Source organism: Etheostoma spectabile, chromosome 15 (assembly GCF_008692095.1).
Source record: "Etheostoma spectabile isolate EspeVRDwgs_2016 chromosome 15, UIUC_Espe_1.0, whole genome shotgun sequence".
NCBI lineage: Eukaryota > Metazoa > Chordata > Actinopteri > Perciformes > Percidae > Etheostoma > Etheostoma spectabile.
In genome coordinates, this window is record NC_045747.1 from 11,667,471 (window position 1) to 11,682,350 (window position 14,880).

The 14,880-nt window shown below is 41.7% G+C and overlaps 1 protein-coding gene across 4 annotated transcripts in view; it reads left to right on the plus strand.

Annotated features, from left to right (window-relative positions):
• Positions 1-14,880, plus strand: part of col5a3a (collagen, type V, alpha 3a) — a 56,059-nt gene that overhangs the window by 25,938 nt on the left and 15,241 nt on the right. For all 4 annotated transcript variants that reach the window (XM_032537162.1, XM_032537163.1, XM_032537164.1 and 1 more), the window contains 33 exons: positions 960-1,034; positions 1,215-1,298; positions 1,474-1,530; positions 1,828-1,881; positions 1,997-2,050; positions 2,134-2,187; positions 2,770-2,823; positions 3,056-3,109; positions 3,657-3,701; positions 5,005-5,058; positions 5,231-5,275; positions 5,480-5,533; positions 6,151-6,195; positions 6,575-6,628; positions 7,443-7,487; positions 7,855-7,908; positions 8,495-8,539; positions 8,680-8,733; positions 8,819-8,926; positions 10,018-10,071; positions 10,409-10,462; positions 10,561-10,605; positions 10,817-10,870; positions 11,570-11,614; positions 11,795-11,848; positions 11,982-12,035; positions 12,570-12,623; positions 12,736-12,843; positions 13,179-13,268; positions 13,502-13,555; positions 13,754-13,861; positions 14,478-14,585; positions 14,694-14,747. In XM_032537162.1, the coding sequence (XP_032393053.1) occupies positions 960-1,034; positions 1,215-1,298; positions 1,474-1,530; positions 1,828-1,881; positions 1,997-2,050; positions 2,134-2,187; positions 2,770-2,823; positions 3,056-3,109; positions 3,657-3,701; positions 5,005-5,058; positions 5,231-5,275; positions 5,480-5,533; positions 6,151-6,195; positions 6,575-6,628; positions 7,443-7,487; positions 7,855-7,908; positions 8,495-8,539; positions 8,680-8,733; positions 8,819-8,926; positions 10,018-10,071; positions 10,409-10,462; positions 10,561-10,605; positions 10,817-10,870; positions 11,570-11,614; positions 11,795-11,848; positions 11,982-12,035; positions 12,570-12,623; positions 12,736-12,843; positions 13,179-13,268; positions 13,502-13,555; positions 13,754-13,861; positions 14,478-14,585; positions 14,694-14,747 (2,025 nt within the window). The remainder of the gene's footprint in view (positions 1-959; positions 1,035-1,214; positions 1,299-1,473; positions 1,531-1,827; positions 1,882-1,996; positions 2,051-2,133; positions 2,188-2,769; positions 2,824-3,055; positions 3,110-3,656; positions 3,702-5,004; positions 5,059-5,230; positions 5,276-5,479; positions 5,534-6,150; positions 6,196-6,574; positions 6,629-7,442; positions 7,488-7,854; positions 7,909-8,494; positions 8,540-8,679; positions 8,734-8,818; positions 8,927-10,017; positions 10,072-10,408; positions 10,463-10,560; positions 10,606-10,816; positions 10,871-11,569; positions 11,615-11,794; positions 11,849-11,981; positions 12,036-12,569; positions 12,624-12,735; positions 12,844-13,178; positions 13,269-13,501; positions 13,556-13,753; positions 13,862-14,477; positions 14,586-14,693; positions 14,748-14,880) is intronic.

The window sequence follows — 14,880 nt, forward strand, 5'->3', positions numbered from 1 at the left end:
CACTGTGCAGGCTGGTGGTGGTGGTGTAATGGTGTGGGGGATGTTTTCTTGGCACACTAGGCCCCTTAGTGCCAATTGGGGCATGGTTGAAATGCCACGGCCGACCTGAGCATTGTTTCTGACCATGTCCATCCCTTTATGGCCACCATGTACCCGTCCTCTGATGGTACTTCCAGCAGGATAATGCACCCGTCACAAAGCTCAAATCATTTCAAATGGTTTCTTGAACATGACAATGAGTTCACCGTACTAAAATGGCCCCACAGTCACCCGATTCCACCCAATAGAGCATCTTTGGGATGTGGTGGAAAGGAGCTTCGTGCCCTGGTGTGCATCCACAAATCTCCATAACTAAAAGATGCTGTCCTATCAATATGGACCAACATTTCTAAAGAATGCTTTAGCATGTATGTATATATATACTATATGTACTGTATATACATACAGGTATATATGTATGCATACACATACACAAACACATATATAATATATATATATATATATATATATATATATATATATATATATATATAATTGTTTTAAAAACAAATAAAAACATCACCAATGGGGTAAGGAATTAAACATATTTCATTATGCTTCACTTGTTTCTCAAGATTAGTGTCAGTTATTTGACAAAAGGCAGCACGGAGAAAATACCTGATCATTAGTAGAAGAATGTATCTTACCCATTTGAATACATATCAGATAACAGTAACTGATGAAAACATCTATGACTCAATGCTGCATTAAAGGCTTGTAAAATAGATATTACAGCGTGTAAACAGAAGATAAGGCATGCATGTTACATGCCTGTGGAAATAAAGCAAAAGTGTTCTTACAATGATTGGATTGCGGGGCTGTTTCTCTCTCTCTCCTCTCTCTTCTCACACAACACACACACACACACAGTAGCCAGTAGCCGTGCATAGCCGTATCATTTACCCAACTTCTCTTTTCAGGGACCCCCAGGACGTCCCGGTCTTGCTGGGGTTGATGGGATTCCAGGTTCTCCAGGAACCCTGTTGATGCTACCAGTAAGAAGTTACAGCACACTCATGCATGCATGTGCACTCACACACACACACACACAAACACACATTTTCCCAATGTGATGTAGTGACATACAACCACAAGGGGGGGCTGTGTGATTGTACTTCATTTACATTTGGGGAATCCTGCAGTGGGAACTGAATCCTCTTTTTCATTGCCTCCAGTTCCAGTATGGAGGTGATTCCCAGAAAGGACCTGTTGTGTCTCCCCAGGAGGCGCAGGCACAGGCTATCTTCCAACAGACCAAGGTACACTTCACAGGAACCAATACTTTGGTGTCATCCTGCCATAGTATAACAACAGCAACTGTTGACATCATTTGACATCATTCTATGCTGTATGAAGACCAAAACATTGTGTATTAACAGTCTAAAGGTACCTTGTGTAGTGTAGATAAACCACCCAGTTGTGTTTTTCTTCTAGCTGTCACTAGCGGGACCTCCAGGTCCAATGGGTCTTACAGGGCGACCAGGCCCAGTGGTAAGGCACTCCACTTACCTTGACCAAAGTAGCATCATACCTCAAGGGCTCCTGGACCCATTAACCTCAATTTCACATTTTATCAGACCAGGCACAAGCTCTATTCTCTCCCTCCCTCATCCTAAACTCATCATTATGCATGCTCAGTATGTTTTAATTGCTTGTGAAATCACTGCAGGTTTGCAAAAACGAACAAATTTTAAATTTATGGTTTGGTTCTGAATTTGAGTTGAAAATTTGAATGCTCAAATGCATCATGTCATGTTTAAATTAATAACAGTTGGTTTTATTTCGCAGGGAGTTCAAGGTCCCTCTGGGCTTAAAGGAGACAGTGGAGACAGTGGCCCTTCTGTAAGACTTCCTTCATGTTACGCTTTTTTGTCAAACTATTCATTTTCTTTTGTCCTCTTGCCTTCTGTTTTTTACACATTTTTCCATTTCTCTGCTCTCTTCCTTTCTCATATAGGGACCACGTGGGTTGATTGGCTCTCCAGGAATCAATGGAAAGCCAGGAAAGAGGGTGAGATATCTTAAGTACTGCAGCACACTGTGTCTGATGTACTATACCGCAAAACCTATTTTAACTGATTGTGTATCTCGTAGGGGCCTGCAGGAGCGGACGGAGGTCGCGGAGCTCCAGGTGAAACAGGGTCTAAGGTAAGCTCTTTGAGATCTCACTGCACTGCAATGCAGTAGTGATAATCTCAACTAATTGAGCTGCATTCAATAACCCACAGATCTGTGTGTATTTACGGCATTACTGCTTATTTGGATATTAGTTGTGTAAATGTTACATTGCCAGTTGTTGCACCTCATTTCTGATGTTAAGTTTCCATGAATTACGTAACACAACAATGCCACACGTGTTTAGGCAGCTAGGTCTTATACGATAACAAAATATCTCCACTTGCAAGTGTAAGCCTTTAGGTATTCAGCAGCCCACAGCTTATTATATGTATTGACAACAAGGCAACTCAATACCTAACAGCTGCAGGATTAGCTTAGCAAATAAATCAGGTTCCCTTGATGCCGGGTCTGACAGAACAACAGAGTCTTTATCAGTCAAAGCAGCATTTTAGCAGACCTGCAGCTAATCTGAAAACTCCTTCTCCCAACACAAACTCCGAGCAGATGGGTGGCCCTGCCAGGGGAGACTTTCAGTACAATTCTGCTAATGTTTACACATTACCGTGTGTGTGTTTCAGGGTTTAATGCACTCGCTTCTCTATTACTTTTCAGGGTGACAGGGGTTTTGATGGCCTGCCAGGTCTCCCAGGAAACAAGGGACACAGAGTGAGTTAGCTTTGGTAACTTAGCATTGACACTGTATTTATGTAGTCATTCAGGCACTAACATGCTAACATGGCATGCTTGGATACCTTACACATCACATGGCAGGTGTTTATTTGCACATTTTGATAATGATCATTGTGTTTTCTAAAAAGCATCTGCTGGATATTGCTCTGCTATAAACAGAACAGTCTTAAATATCTTGAGGCTTGCGGCTAATGCTTTTATCTTGTAGGGGGATAGAGGAAAGCCGGGTCCTCATGGGCCTGTCGGAGAGCCAGGAGAAAAGGTGAGTGCACAGTACTAAGCAAAATTTACTTGCAACAAACGAAGCCTAGAAAATATATCCTGCAGCAGTGCTTTGTTTTTCTTTATTTTTCCATCACACAAGGTTAAACAAGAAACCTTCCCAGATCAGTGGATGAATTCTACAAACCATTTAGTTGGTAAAGCACCACAGATCAAAGCAGGCTTTACTGAAATTAAGTCATAAACTCTTGAATTTTTTTAATTTTGATACGCTGGCCTGAGTATCAAGGTTTGCAAAGACATGAAGGCTACGCAGTGCACTCCCTGACATAGAACTGAAAATATGAAAGATAGAAGCTCTGTCAAGATAGTATCAATCCACGCAGGTGGGCGGGGGAAATTTGAGAGAGCGGCCTATTAGTCTTTGCTCGAAGATAGTTGAGCCTTATCTGTCAGGCAGGGAATTTATTTAATGAGCTATTTTTACAGATTATGTCTTTGGGGATAAATGTATCCATGCCTGAGGTTGTCTTAGAGAGGTGCATGAGATTTATGTGTTGAATCTGTTTCCGTCTTTGTTATTTTAGGGATCTGATGGACCTGTGGGGCCAGGAGGGCAACCAGGTGAACCTGTGAGTAACCGCATCTGGAACAATATAATGATCCCTGTTAATGCACCTAATTTCATGTTGATTGTTTCTCTACATTAAAATATGTCATGTACAGTAGAAGATGTATTTATCAAGTCTGTACTTTGGGTTCTCAGAAATAAGCTAACACAAAAAAGTCTTAGTGCAGAATCACAGAAACAAATTATTTCCACGAGAAACCAAGAGGGGATTGTAGGAGATCACTAGAATTAAGCTCAAGCAGATGTTTAAGCCAAAATGTTACAGAAGGACTGGAACAGAACAACATCTAGTGATTATACAAAACAAAAGAAACATTGCACATCAACTATAAAAAAAACTAGGACGGTCAAACCATATTAATGCAATACTGCCAGTGTGGTGCATTAAGAGAGAAAAGGTCACTGGACAAAAGTGTGCAGTATGAACAAAAGAGTATTTAATGGCATCATTTAAGATGTACGTCCTATGTTTAAAATCTGTCATTTGATTATAACTGCAAAGTTACTTTTGATCATAGAGAGACCACTTCTTTTAAGAACACTGTTGAAAGAAGCTGTCATTTTTTCTGTGTACCTCGGCAGTAAAGACTGGTTGATTGGTTATGACTCACACTCTATCTTTCTCACAGTAGGTGAGGTTGGGGCTCAGCGGGGTTCTGTCCCTCCAAATGGATCACTATGTGCAAGAAAGAATAACGTGCCATAAGAGGAAAGCTATGTTAAACTACAAAGATACAGGAAATGAGAGGCTTTGGCTGTTTTAGAAAAGAGAAAAAGGAAGCAAAAAAATAAGACAGCGAGAGACAAACGTGATGCAGAAATTTGGTTGGTGGTGAAAGAGATAAGAGAGATGGAGAGAAGAAAGAGGAAAGAGAGAGCGACTCGGAGAGGGAAGCGATAAAATCCTGGCCTGAATGATTATATTTCCATATCAATCACTTCCCAGGAGATCACAGATGTGGCTTTGGAACAGGTGGCTTGGCCAGCCTACAAAGTGGGAGGCTGACAAAAACAGAGCACACACACTCATGCAAACAGAGGCTAGTGCAGTCACCGTTGCTAGCACACACAAAACCTCACACACACACACACACACACACACACACACACACACACACACACACACACACACACACACACACACACACACACACACACACACACACAAATGTATTATTTGTCTCTCCCTGTTTTTCCCACTCGCTCTTTCCTTAGCCTTGATTTATGATTTAGTATTCCACACTCACTCCATTTCATCACAGATGCAGGTTAGTGGCTGACTCTTTGCTGTTTTTTGTCTCCAGGGTTCGCGGGGTCTTGTTGGGCCGAGGGGGGCACCTGGCTCACCTGGCCAGCCGGTAAGTCAACATTGCCTTGATTGCAAGATCAGAGCTATTCAGTCTTTTCAACTCTATAAAAGACCCTGTAGTGCCACTGAAGATAAACTGGTAAACTATTGAACTGTGTCTCTACTTTTGATCAGACTTTGACATTTTATCTATTGTTTTCTGACATCTTGTATTTTGTCAGGGTGTTCGTGGAACTGATGGAGTACAAGGGCCTAAGGGCAACCTGGTCAGTCCTGTTACCTTCTTTACTTATTGTAATATATGTAAAGCGTTTTATTAAAATAAGCATGTGAGTAACAGTTTTTTTTTTACTGATCTCAGCTACAGAAACATCAGCCAGAGTAGTTTAGTGTGACCGTCTATCGAACTTGTTAACCAGTCTTATGATGTGGAGGCAGAGTGTGCTACTATTAGTGTTTGTTGTTGACAGGGTCCAGCTGGCGAGATAGGGCCCCCAGGTCAACAGGGAAATCCAGGAGTACAGGTACTGAACCAAAAAACAACAATTATTCTGTTGCTTTGTGAGTTAATTCACTCATTACACATCCTATAAATGTATTCAAGACATACAGACATGCTTCAAATATGCACCATCACTTACACCTTTTAATCTCTTACACACAAACACTTTATCTCTTTGTTTTTGTGGCACATCCACTTTCTGTTTTACTTTTCTATCAACTGAATGTTTACTTGCTCTTCTACAGGTTTAAGAAATGATCTGCCCTTTAAGGCATTTAAAAGCCTCTCACAATCCAATTGCATTAAACTAAAATGTATTCAGAATCCAAGGCTGTTTTTATTACCTCATTAAAAGAAGGATTATGGAGATGCAAGGTTTTTGTCCCACAACATGCCATTTTAAAATGTCATCAGAGACATTACAGTCATATAAAGAAGATGTAATCATATTTTAGCTCTCCAGCATGTCAACAATAAATCCAATCCTTCAGCTCACACAAGTGCATCCCCACATTCTGTGCATGACTCTTACATACACATATCATGTGCATGCATCCACACAGACTCGAGCAAAACCTCAACTTTCAGCCTTCTTCTAGTTTTGTGACACACCCTGATTGATGCTTTGTTCTGGTCTAGGGCTTGCCTGGTCCTCAGGGTCCCGTTGGATTGCCAGGAGAGAAGGTAGGTAGCCTGTTTCTCACTTCATTTCAGATTTAAAGCTGTAACCTTGTGACCCCTGTCATCACATACCCAGGAGAGGCCGGTGGAGCTGGAGAGTACGGCAACCATTTCTGGCTCCCATTCAGACAAGACAGGGCTAGACAGAAAATCAATACACAAGGAAAACACACAGGCAAAACAGACACTAGGGACAGTCATGGCCAGTGCACTTCATGAGGCTAGACTGATAAAAGAAATAAAAAGTGGACTTAGTCATAAATACAACATGTCTGATAGAGGAGCAGCAAAGTTGGAAATGTGGAATCATAGGGATAAGTGAAGGGGCTACATAATATGTGCAGCTCATCTCAGTATTCATACCTCTCTCTGTCCTATACAGGGTCCCCAGGGGAAACCAGGCATGCAGGGACTACCGGGCATTGATGGCCCTACCGTGAGTACAAACAAACACAAATATATAAATGTACGCATTGGCATAAATGCATAAACATGCATACATCCATGAATACGTTTGCATATCTCAAATCCATATACATATAAATAAAGAGACAAATGAATGACAGTTCCTCAACATCAACTGATTTACTGTACTAAAAGAGTGTGCAACACACTGTGGTACAAGTCGTCCATCTGTTTTTGGAATATTTCTTTTGTATAGAATAGATAAAAACATATATAGCTTTATACAAACAAAAACCTACATTCACCACATAACGACTGAAAGACGACTAGACCCAGAAGACCAGCCTCTATTGCTGTACCTCAAGTATGTCAAATTCCAAATAAAAGCTTGCGGAATGTTATACCAACAATAAATACAACCAAATAGCTTTTATTTGCATACGTATTCAACCCAGAAGTTAGTTAATCTAAAGTAGCCAAGAAGATCAAATTTTCCGACCTACACCTTCTATAGGGGGACACAGGAGGTATTTCCAGAATTGATCCAAAGCAGTATGACATTTGGAAAAGAATGAAAAATCTTCTAACAGTGCAGCTTTTCTCATTTCCAAGAATTCATTTTAGAGTGCAGTCAGACACATTTGAATGAGTTTCACTTAATGTTCTTTGTATTGTTCTGCAAAGCTTTGTGACACACAATGATATTTTGATGGTGCTTCACTCTCAGCGCCGCTGGTGTTTCCTTTTTTTTCATTGGTTGGTGGCAATTTCCATCAAGGAGTGATACAATAATAATGTATTTGTGGCAGTGCTAAGTCCATCTGATTGCTGTTTTCTTATTTTAGGGTCACCCAGGTAGAGAGGGCCCCGCGGGAGAGAAAGGCATTCAAGTGGGTAACTGCTTGTCTACTGTTGTGTCATTGCAAGATATTAAACATAGTGTTTCTTGCAATTTGTTGTAACTGTGCACACACTTACATTAGGTTACAGTAATTTTCACTCTTATTATTATTATTATTATTATCATTATTATCATTGTGTTCCAATATCATCATCTTTATTGTGCAATAGCATTAGCTCATTAGAGTCAGCAGCATGCACTCATCAGCATCTTTTTCTGTTTGAAAATGCTTATTGACAATTAAGGATATGATACGGCAACTGAGTGCAATGCTTATTCATATCTGGTCAGAGGAATTCATTTTTGCTGGCTGCTGCTTGCCAAGACTAAAACATGATGTTTGTTTTTTTATGTAGGGTTTACTAGGCCCTCAGGGGCCTGTTGGGTACCCAGGGACCCGTGGAGTCAAGGTGAGACATAAATGCATCATGATCTCAGGTGTAATGTCCACCACAATCTTTATTCCATGGCCCATCTCATTTCACGAGCATGTCTACCTATGACGGACAAGCTGTTTGAGTCTATGACTGACAGGTGACAGGTGGAGGGAAAGCACTTCGGTTCTCAAGGGGACTGCTAACAACAGAGAGAGGAACATTTGACGGATGGGAAAGATGTCAGAGTCAGATAGAGCAGAGCTGTGTGCGTAGGTGTGGAGCAGTCCATTTGACTGAGTGTGCTTTTGAATTTGAGGAATAAAAGTGAAATGGCATTCTGCTTGGTGTTTGTTATGTCACATGCACACATCTGGTATTTTATCTGGTAGTTTGGCTCAACATCCTTTAGGGGAAGCCTGACATTGTTAGCAATCATTAGTATAAAATGAATGTAAGGTCAATAACTACTCAATAACAGAACATTAGGTCAGGTGTTAGGTCAAGAGAAAATCAATACAAACTAATGAATCATTTCAGTGTTTTAAGATGAAGAAGTCTTTTTTTGAGAGTGGACTAGTGAGTGATTATTGTTAAATGAAGTGTTTTCCCATTTTCACAGGGAGCAGATGGAGTTAGGGGTCTAAAAGGGAGCAAAGGAGAGAAGGTGAGTGAAACAGAGAATGAGTCTTCATTCTGTTTTTGTTGTCAAACTGGACTGGAAGGATACTTGACAAATTACAATGTAATGATGCCATTTATCATCAAAGCTTTCATTGGACATCCCCTCTCCTTAATGCATCACAGGGAGAAGATGGCTTCCCAGGGTTCAAAGGTGACATGGGCATGAAGGGAGACAAGGTAAGAAAGCCCACAAATCACAACCCTCAGTATCATGTTCTGTTATTTTCTGTCTGTTATGTTCTACTCAAATTCTTGACTTTAGGGTGATAATGGTGCTACTGGTGCTCGTGGAGAGGATGGACCAGAGGGGCCAAAGGGCCAAGCAGGGCCCCTGGGAGATGGAGGAGCTATCGGGATAGCTGGCGAGAAGGTTTTTTTTTTTTTTAAGATTTCAGTATAAGACGATGTAAGGACACAAAAGCTGATGATAGGAAGATCAAATAGCCTGCCAAATTATAAGAATATAAGAACACTTTAATCTAAACCTGCATTGTGCTGGTACCACCATTATAATGGTAGATAGTAGAGTTACATTACCATACCTCATTTTTTTAGCTGTGACAAAATTTTGCTGTAAAATGAGTGTCTAAAAATCACTGAAATACTAAACATGTTGGTTTTAATGCCCTCACGTTTATTACATCCAATTACAGCCCGTTCCTAAGGCAGAGCTGTCACTGATAATACTAAAGTAATCTTGTAGTCATCACTATATGCAATAATTTAAATATACTCTACTGCTATTCATTACACCCCCAACCGGCCCTCTGTCCAACGTTTCTTCCTAAAAGGGAGTTTTTCCTCACCGCACTGAATGCTTGCTCTTGTGGGAATTACTAGAATTGTTGGGTCCTTGTAAATTATAGCGTGTTCTAGACCTACTCTATCTGTAAAGTGTCTTGAGATAACTCTTGTAATGAATTGATACTATAAATAAAATAAAATTGAATTATTGGTGCAGGCATAGTCAGCAGTATGTTATAATGTCTTAAATCTTTAATGCGTAACTTTTGTGTATATTAACAAACATCCGTTACATTCAAACCATTGCCAATTGAGTTGATACAAAGCTAATTAAGACTGTCAGCGCCACACAACTTTCTCTGAATTTCTCAGTATGGCTCTGTTCAGAAGATTGTGGCGTCTAGCTACTATCTTGTGCAGAAACTCAAGTGAAGATAATTATGTCTTCTGACGATCATCAGATGATGTTTTTTTAATTCTCAGTGTCCTCCATGGTTACTAGCAACTGCGTGAAAGAGGGGCAGGGACGGTGCGTGATCTCGGAAGGCTGTATCATGTGGACGCGCCAACATTTTTTTTGTCATTACTTAGAATTTCTCATGGGGGAGACAGAAACTATGCACTATAGATTAATTAAATGGTTTCCATACACTACTCTTTTTAATATTTCTCTGATTTACTTCCTCCTCCCTTCTTATTCTGCCCGTCTCTCTGCAGGGTAAACTTGGTGTGCCCGGATTGCCAGGATACCCAGGAAGACAAGGTTCTAAGGTGATTTAACATTGATGAGCTGCTATGATCAGTTAATGTGTTCCTTTATCACAGCTTTAACCAGCAAGACGTGTGCCTGTGGCTGGACTGTTTCCTGTCTGATTAAAAATAAAGGATGATAAATGGCTTATTAAAAAAAACTATTCATTTATTAATAGTTCATTAGTGACATCAATTCATTACATGTTGATGAATGGTGTATTTTAGGCTGTGTTGGGCTCATGGATTAGATTTGCTTTAATTTGATACAGTAGTTAATTATACGTTAATGAGGCGTCGGGGGTGATGTGTGATGAATGGAAGGCCGAGGGTGATTAACCTCTACGTGTGTCTCCAGGGATCACTTGGCTTCCCCGGTGTGGCCGGCGCCTTGGGAGAGAAAGGACGAAGGGTGAGGACTGTGTTGGCATTTGATCACATTCGGACTGCTTCAGAATATGTAAACGGTTCTGTGTGTGTGATAAATAATTGTTAACCTCTACAATGCAGGGTCCAGCTGGTCAGCCCGGGACTGGGGGCCAAAGAGGTCCTAATGTGAGTACAGCTATAGGTGCTATGCATATTACACCATTTTTCTTCAGTGTACAAAGCTGTATTTGCTCTGATAAGATACAACCAGTTAACCCCGTCTTCTGGGAAACACACTGTTACATCACTGCAGTGTTTTCACATCACCAGACGTTTATCTTCCACCTCCAGATGAGTTATGTACGTGCTAATCAGCCTGTTGTTTGTTTTCCAATAGGGAGCCCGGGGGGGGAGAGGAGCAAAGGGGCCCACTGGAAAGCCTGGAGACAAGGTGAGCTTAGACTGACACACAGTCATATGAAGTTTACGATTGTTTTTTAAAACAAGACATATGCACATACAGTAATAGTCACATAAACACACACCTGGCTGTCTCATAAAGTGTGGATGAATGCGCCGACCGGATTGGAACTGGTTGTTGCTGTTCAGTGCTAGATGACAGGCCATCTGGTGTAGTGAGAAGTGGCTGTCTGGCTGGGGAGGCTTTGGTTTACACTCTCAACCTCAAAGATCATCTTGGGGAAGCTAAAGATTGTCTGGCAAGCAGAAAACCAAAAATGTTTAAGTGGCTCATGTTTTGGTAGCCTGGAAACCAAAATCAGACCCAAATCTGAAAGCTTAAGGGTCTGGCACTGAGTAATGAAATGGCCCAATTTGTGGGGCGTCACGAAGCATGCATTTAAAAGTCTCACTGCACGCAATTGAGCAGAGCAGAGCCCCAAACGCCTAGCTACCAGCAAAGCTAACTGGGTAGAATATCTGTTTTGCTTGTCTCTGGCCCACCTACATCAGATACACCGATGTGATTGGTGCAGCTTGGCTACAAGGGCATAGTTAATGAGCATCATTACTGAACGCCAGAGTGACTTGCTGAGCAAATTCAAATTTTGCTCTCGTGAGAACTTTGGATTTCCAGGGTGATGTTTTGGTACTGTGTGTTATTGGTCTTTTTTGTCATTTTGTCCGGTAGGGGTCTGCTGGACAAGACGGTCCTCAAGGATCCCCTGGAGAACAGGTATCTTTTGATTCTGGGATATGTACATACAGTGCCTAAATAAGACCATAGATGTAAAGCCTGAAAAAAAATATCTTGGCATCACAGATAAAGTCTCATAAATCAATGTAGGACAAGCACCAAAAAATATGATCTGGGGTTCGAGACAGAGTTTTGACAATCTGTGTTATTATTTTCTAGGGCCCCCATGGACCACAGGGAAGAAACGGTGAAGCAGGACCTAGAGGGCCTAATGTGAGTGGGCTAAGATGTACTGTATATCGATTGCCCTGTGATTTGATGTCATTCAGTTTTACCTCATCCCATGTGTTATGCTAACATTATGTTCAGTTTATCACAATTATGTAAATAAATGCTTCCCTTTCAGGGTCCACCTGGAAAAGATGGATTACCAGGTCATCCTGGCCAGAGAGGGGAACCAGTGAGTCACATTTAATCTCAGTAAAGATGCTTTTTTTTTGGGGACTGCACAATATGAGAAAAATATCTAATTGCGATTATTTTGACTGTTATTGTGTTTGCGATATGATTCACGGTATTGGCGGCAATGATAATTTTTGTATCATTATTAACATTTCCACACAAATTTTACCAAACAAAGATGTTTTCTTTAGTCTGTAGTATAGCATGTGTAGGCCGGGATGTCTCTGTTTGACACATCTTTTGCATTTAACAAATATTTCTTCCCACCACTGCCATTTGGATATTACACTAGTCCATATTGTAATTTCGATACATTTGCAATTAATATTTATTTATGTTTCTCTATGAAGTGAAAGTCCTAGCATTAACTTGTCAGAGTTGACTTCAGCATTGAATTATTGCAGTCAGAGTACAAGTTGAGATGCCTCTACACAGTACACAGTAGATCTAGTAAAACACCCTGCCCTGTGTGCAACCCACTGACTCTGATTTAACTCTGAGCTTCAACAGATTTACTTGCTCTATTGTTTAGGGCTTTCAAGGCAAGAACGGCCCCCCCGGGCCCTCAGGTGTTGTTGGACCGCAGGTAAGAGGATCAGCCCCTGGTACTCTAGATTATTATGCCAACATATGTTTCTGACAGCATGTTTTTAAACAAGTGTTATGTGATGTGGGCTGTGTAACTTGTTTGTTTACAGGGTAAATCTGGTGAGACAGGGCCAACTGGAGACAGAGGCCATCCAGGTTCACCAGGACCACCGGGTGAGCAGGGTTTACCAGGATCAGCCGGAAAGGAGGGTGCCAAAGTGAGTAAATTTCATCATAATGTCGGGATCATAATCACACACACCAGCATAACCTTATTACTGTTATATTAGATAAAGCCCAAGGACTCTCTCAACACTGCTTGAATATCTTCTGGGTCTCATCCTATTCTCTAATTTGCTAATAAATAACAGAGAAAACCTTGTGGCGTTGAGTGTATTATGGCTCATAAAAGATAAATGTTCCTTCTTGGTGTGACTTGCTGGTTGGTGTTATTTATCACTGCATAAGGGCCTGCTGTCTGCTGGCTACTTGCCTTATATCTAATTACGTGTGTGTGTGTGTGTGTGTGTGTTTGTGTGTGTGTGGTTTCCAGGGAGACCCGGGACCATCAGGAGCCTTAGGGAAAAGTGGCCCTGCTGGGCTCCAAGGCTTCAGAGGTAGCAGAGGGACAAACGGTGCAATGGTAACTAAAACTACCAAATACCCCACATTCTCACCATCTCTCCCTGTCAACAGATTATCTTAAACTGTGCAGCTTGCAATTAGATCAAAATTGAATTTTAATAAATAAAGCGTGCCAATTAGTTTAGTAGAGTTAGTAGAGTTTTGCAAATGTTAACTCATTTCACTGACGGTAAATCTGGTTATGGATGCGGTTGTGGCTCGACTGTGAAGGTTGTTTCGTTGTCTCTCCAGGGTCCTGCAGGTCTGAAGGGAGGCGAGGGTCTACCTGGTGTTGCAGGTGCTATCGTAAGTCTGATTTCGTTAAATTCCTTTCCATCCCATCCCCTGCTCTCTGCCAAGCTTCTAAGTGATATAGAATGCTATGACACATAAGCCAGGAGGCTGTTTCCATGGTGATCACTAATCGTGACCACCACATTAAATCAAAGAGTGAGTCATGTGACGTGTGCTCACCTCACATCTCTGTCTCCTTTTTTTTCCCAGGGTGCCACCGGAGAGAGGGGCCCCGCTGGGCCGGCTGGCGCTATCGGCCAGCCAGGACGCCATGGAGGTGTGGGTCCCGCTGGGCCGATGGGAGAGAAAGGCGAGCCAGTAAGATTGAAACATTGCTACTTTTGTTTCTTAAACACTGTCCACCATCATATACTGTACCATCACCCCCCACCATTGGGTAATAAATAGGGCTGTAACGATACACCAAACTTTGGTTTGATTCGGTTCACAATTATTGACCCACAATTCGATACAAACTTTTATTCTTTTTTTTGGGATCTGAATGTGTCGAAATACAAAATTTTTTCTGCCACATGGCGTCGTTTTGTCATTGATTACATCCCAGTTTGGATGAGAAGGATAACTCTGGAGTTGGAAGGGGTGTGTCGTGATTCTGCCATCTCCCACCGCGACACAGGTTCGTGGAGCTGAGTGTTGCAATTTTGGTTTAATTTTCCATATCGTTACAGCCCTAGTAATAAACAGCATGTGCTCTCACTTTTGAGTGTGTTGTTATGAGACGGAGAGCAGGACAGAGGTGAAGGAGACAGACAGAGAAAGGCAGGGAGTAAATATGAAAGTGCTCAAGTCTGCATCTCGGGTGTGCGTTTCCTTCCTGGTCCGCTACATTAATCAATGTGTCATGCTGCTATATGAGGATAATAAGTATTGAAGCGTTTGCTAGATGTGTGCTGTTTTCCCATCTGTTCCCTAGGGAGAGAAGGGGCCTGTGGGGCCGGCTGGGCAAGATGGGGAACTGGGACCCGCAGGGCTGCCAGGGGCTGCAGGACCTCTTGGACCTCCAGGAGAGGACGGAGACAAGGTAGTTAGATGGGAAAGCCAATAAATACTTCAGCCCTGCTGTAAAGTGCTTGCTGATATTTTGTTTGTGTGTGTATGTGTGTTCATATGTGTGCATTTGTCTCCATAGGGAGAGACAGGAGGACTAGGCCAGAAGGGCAGCAAAGGAGACAAAGGAGAAGCGGTGAGTATGACATTTCTGCAAATAGTACTAATATCAGATCATTATCTTGCATCACCTGGAGGTAGAGGACAAACTGCCTTATAATTGTTTTGCGGTAGTTCATCATAAAAACTGTTTGCCTGGACCGTGTGTC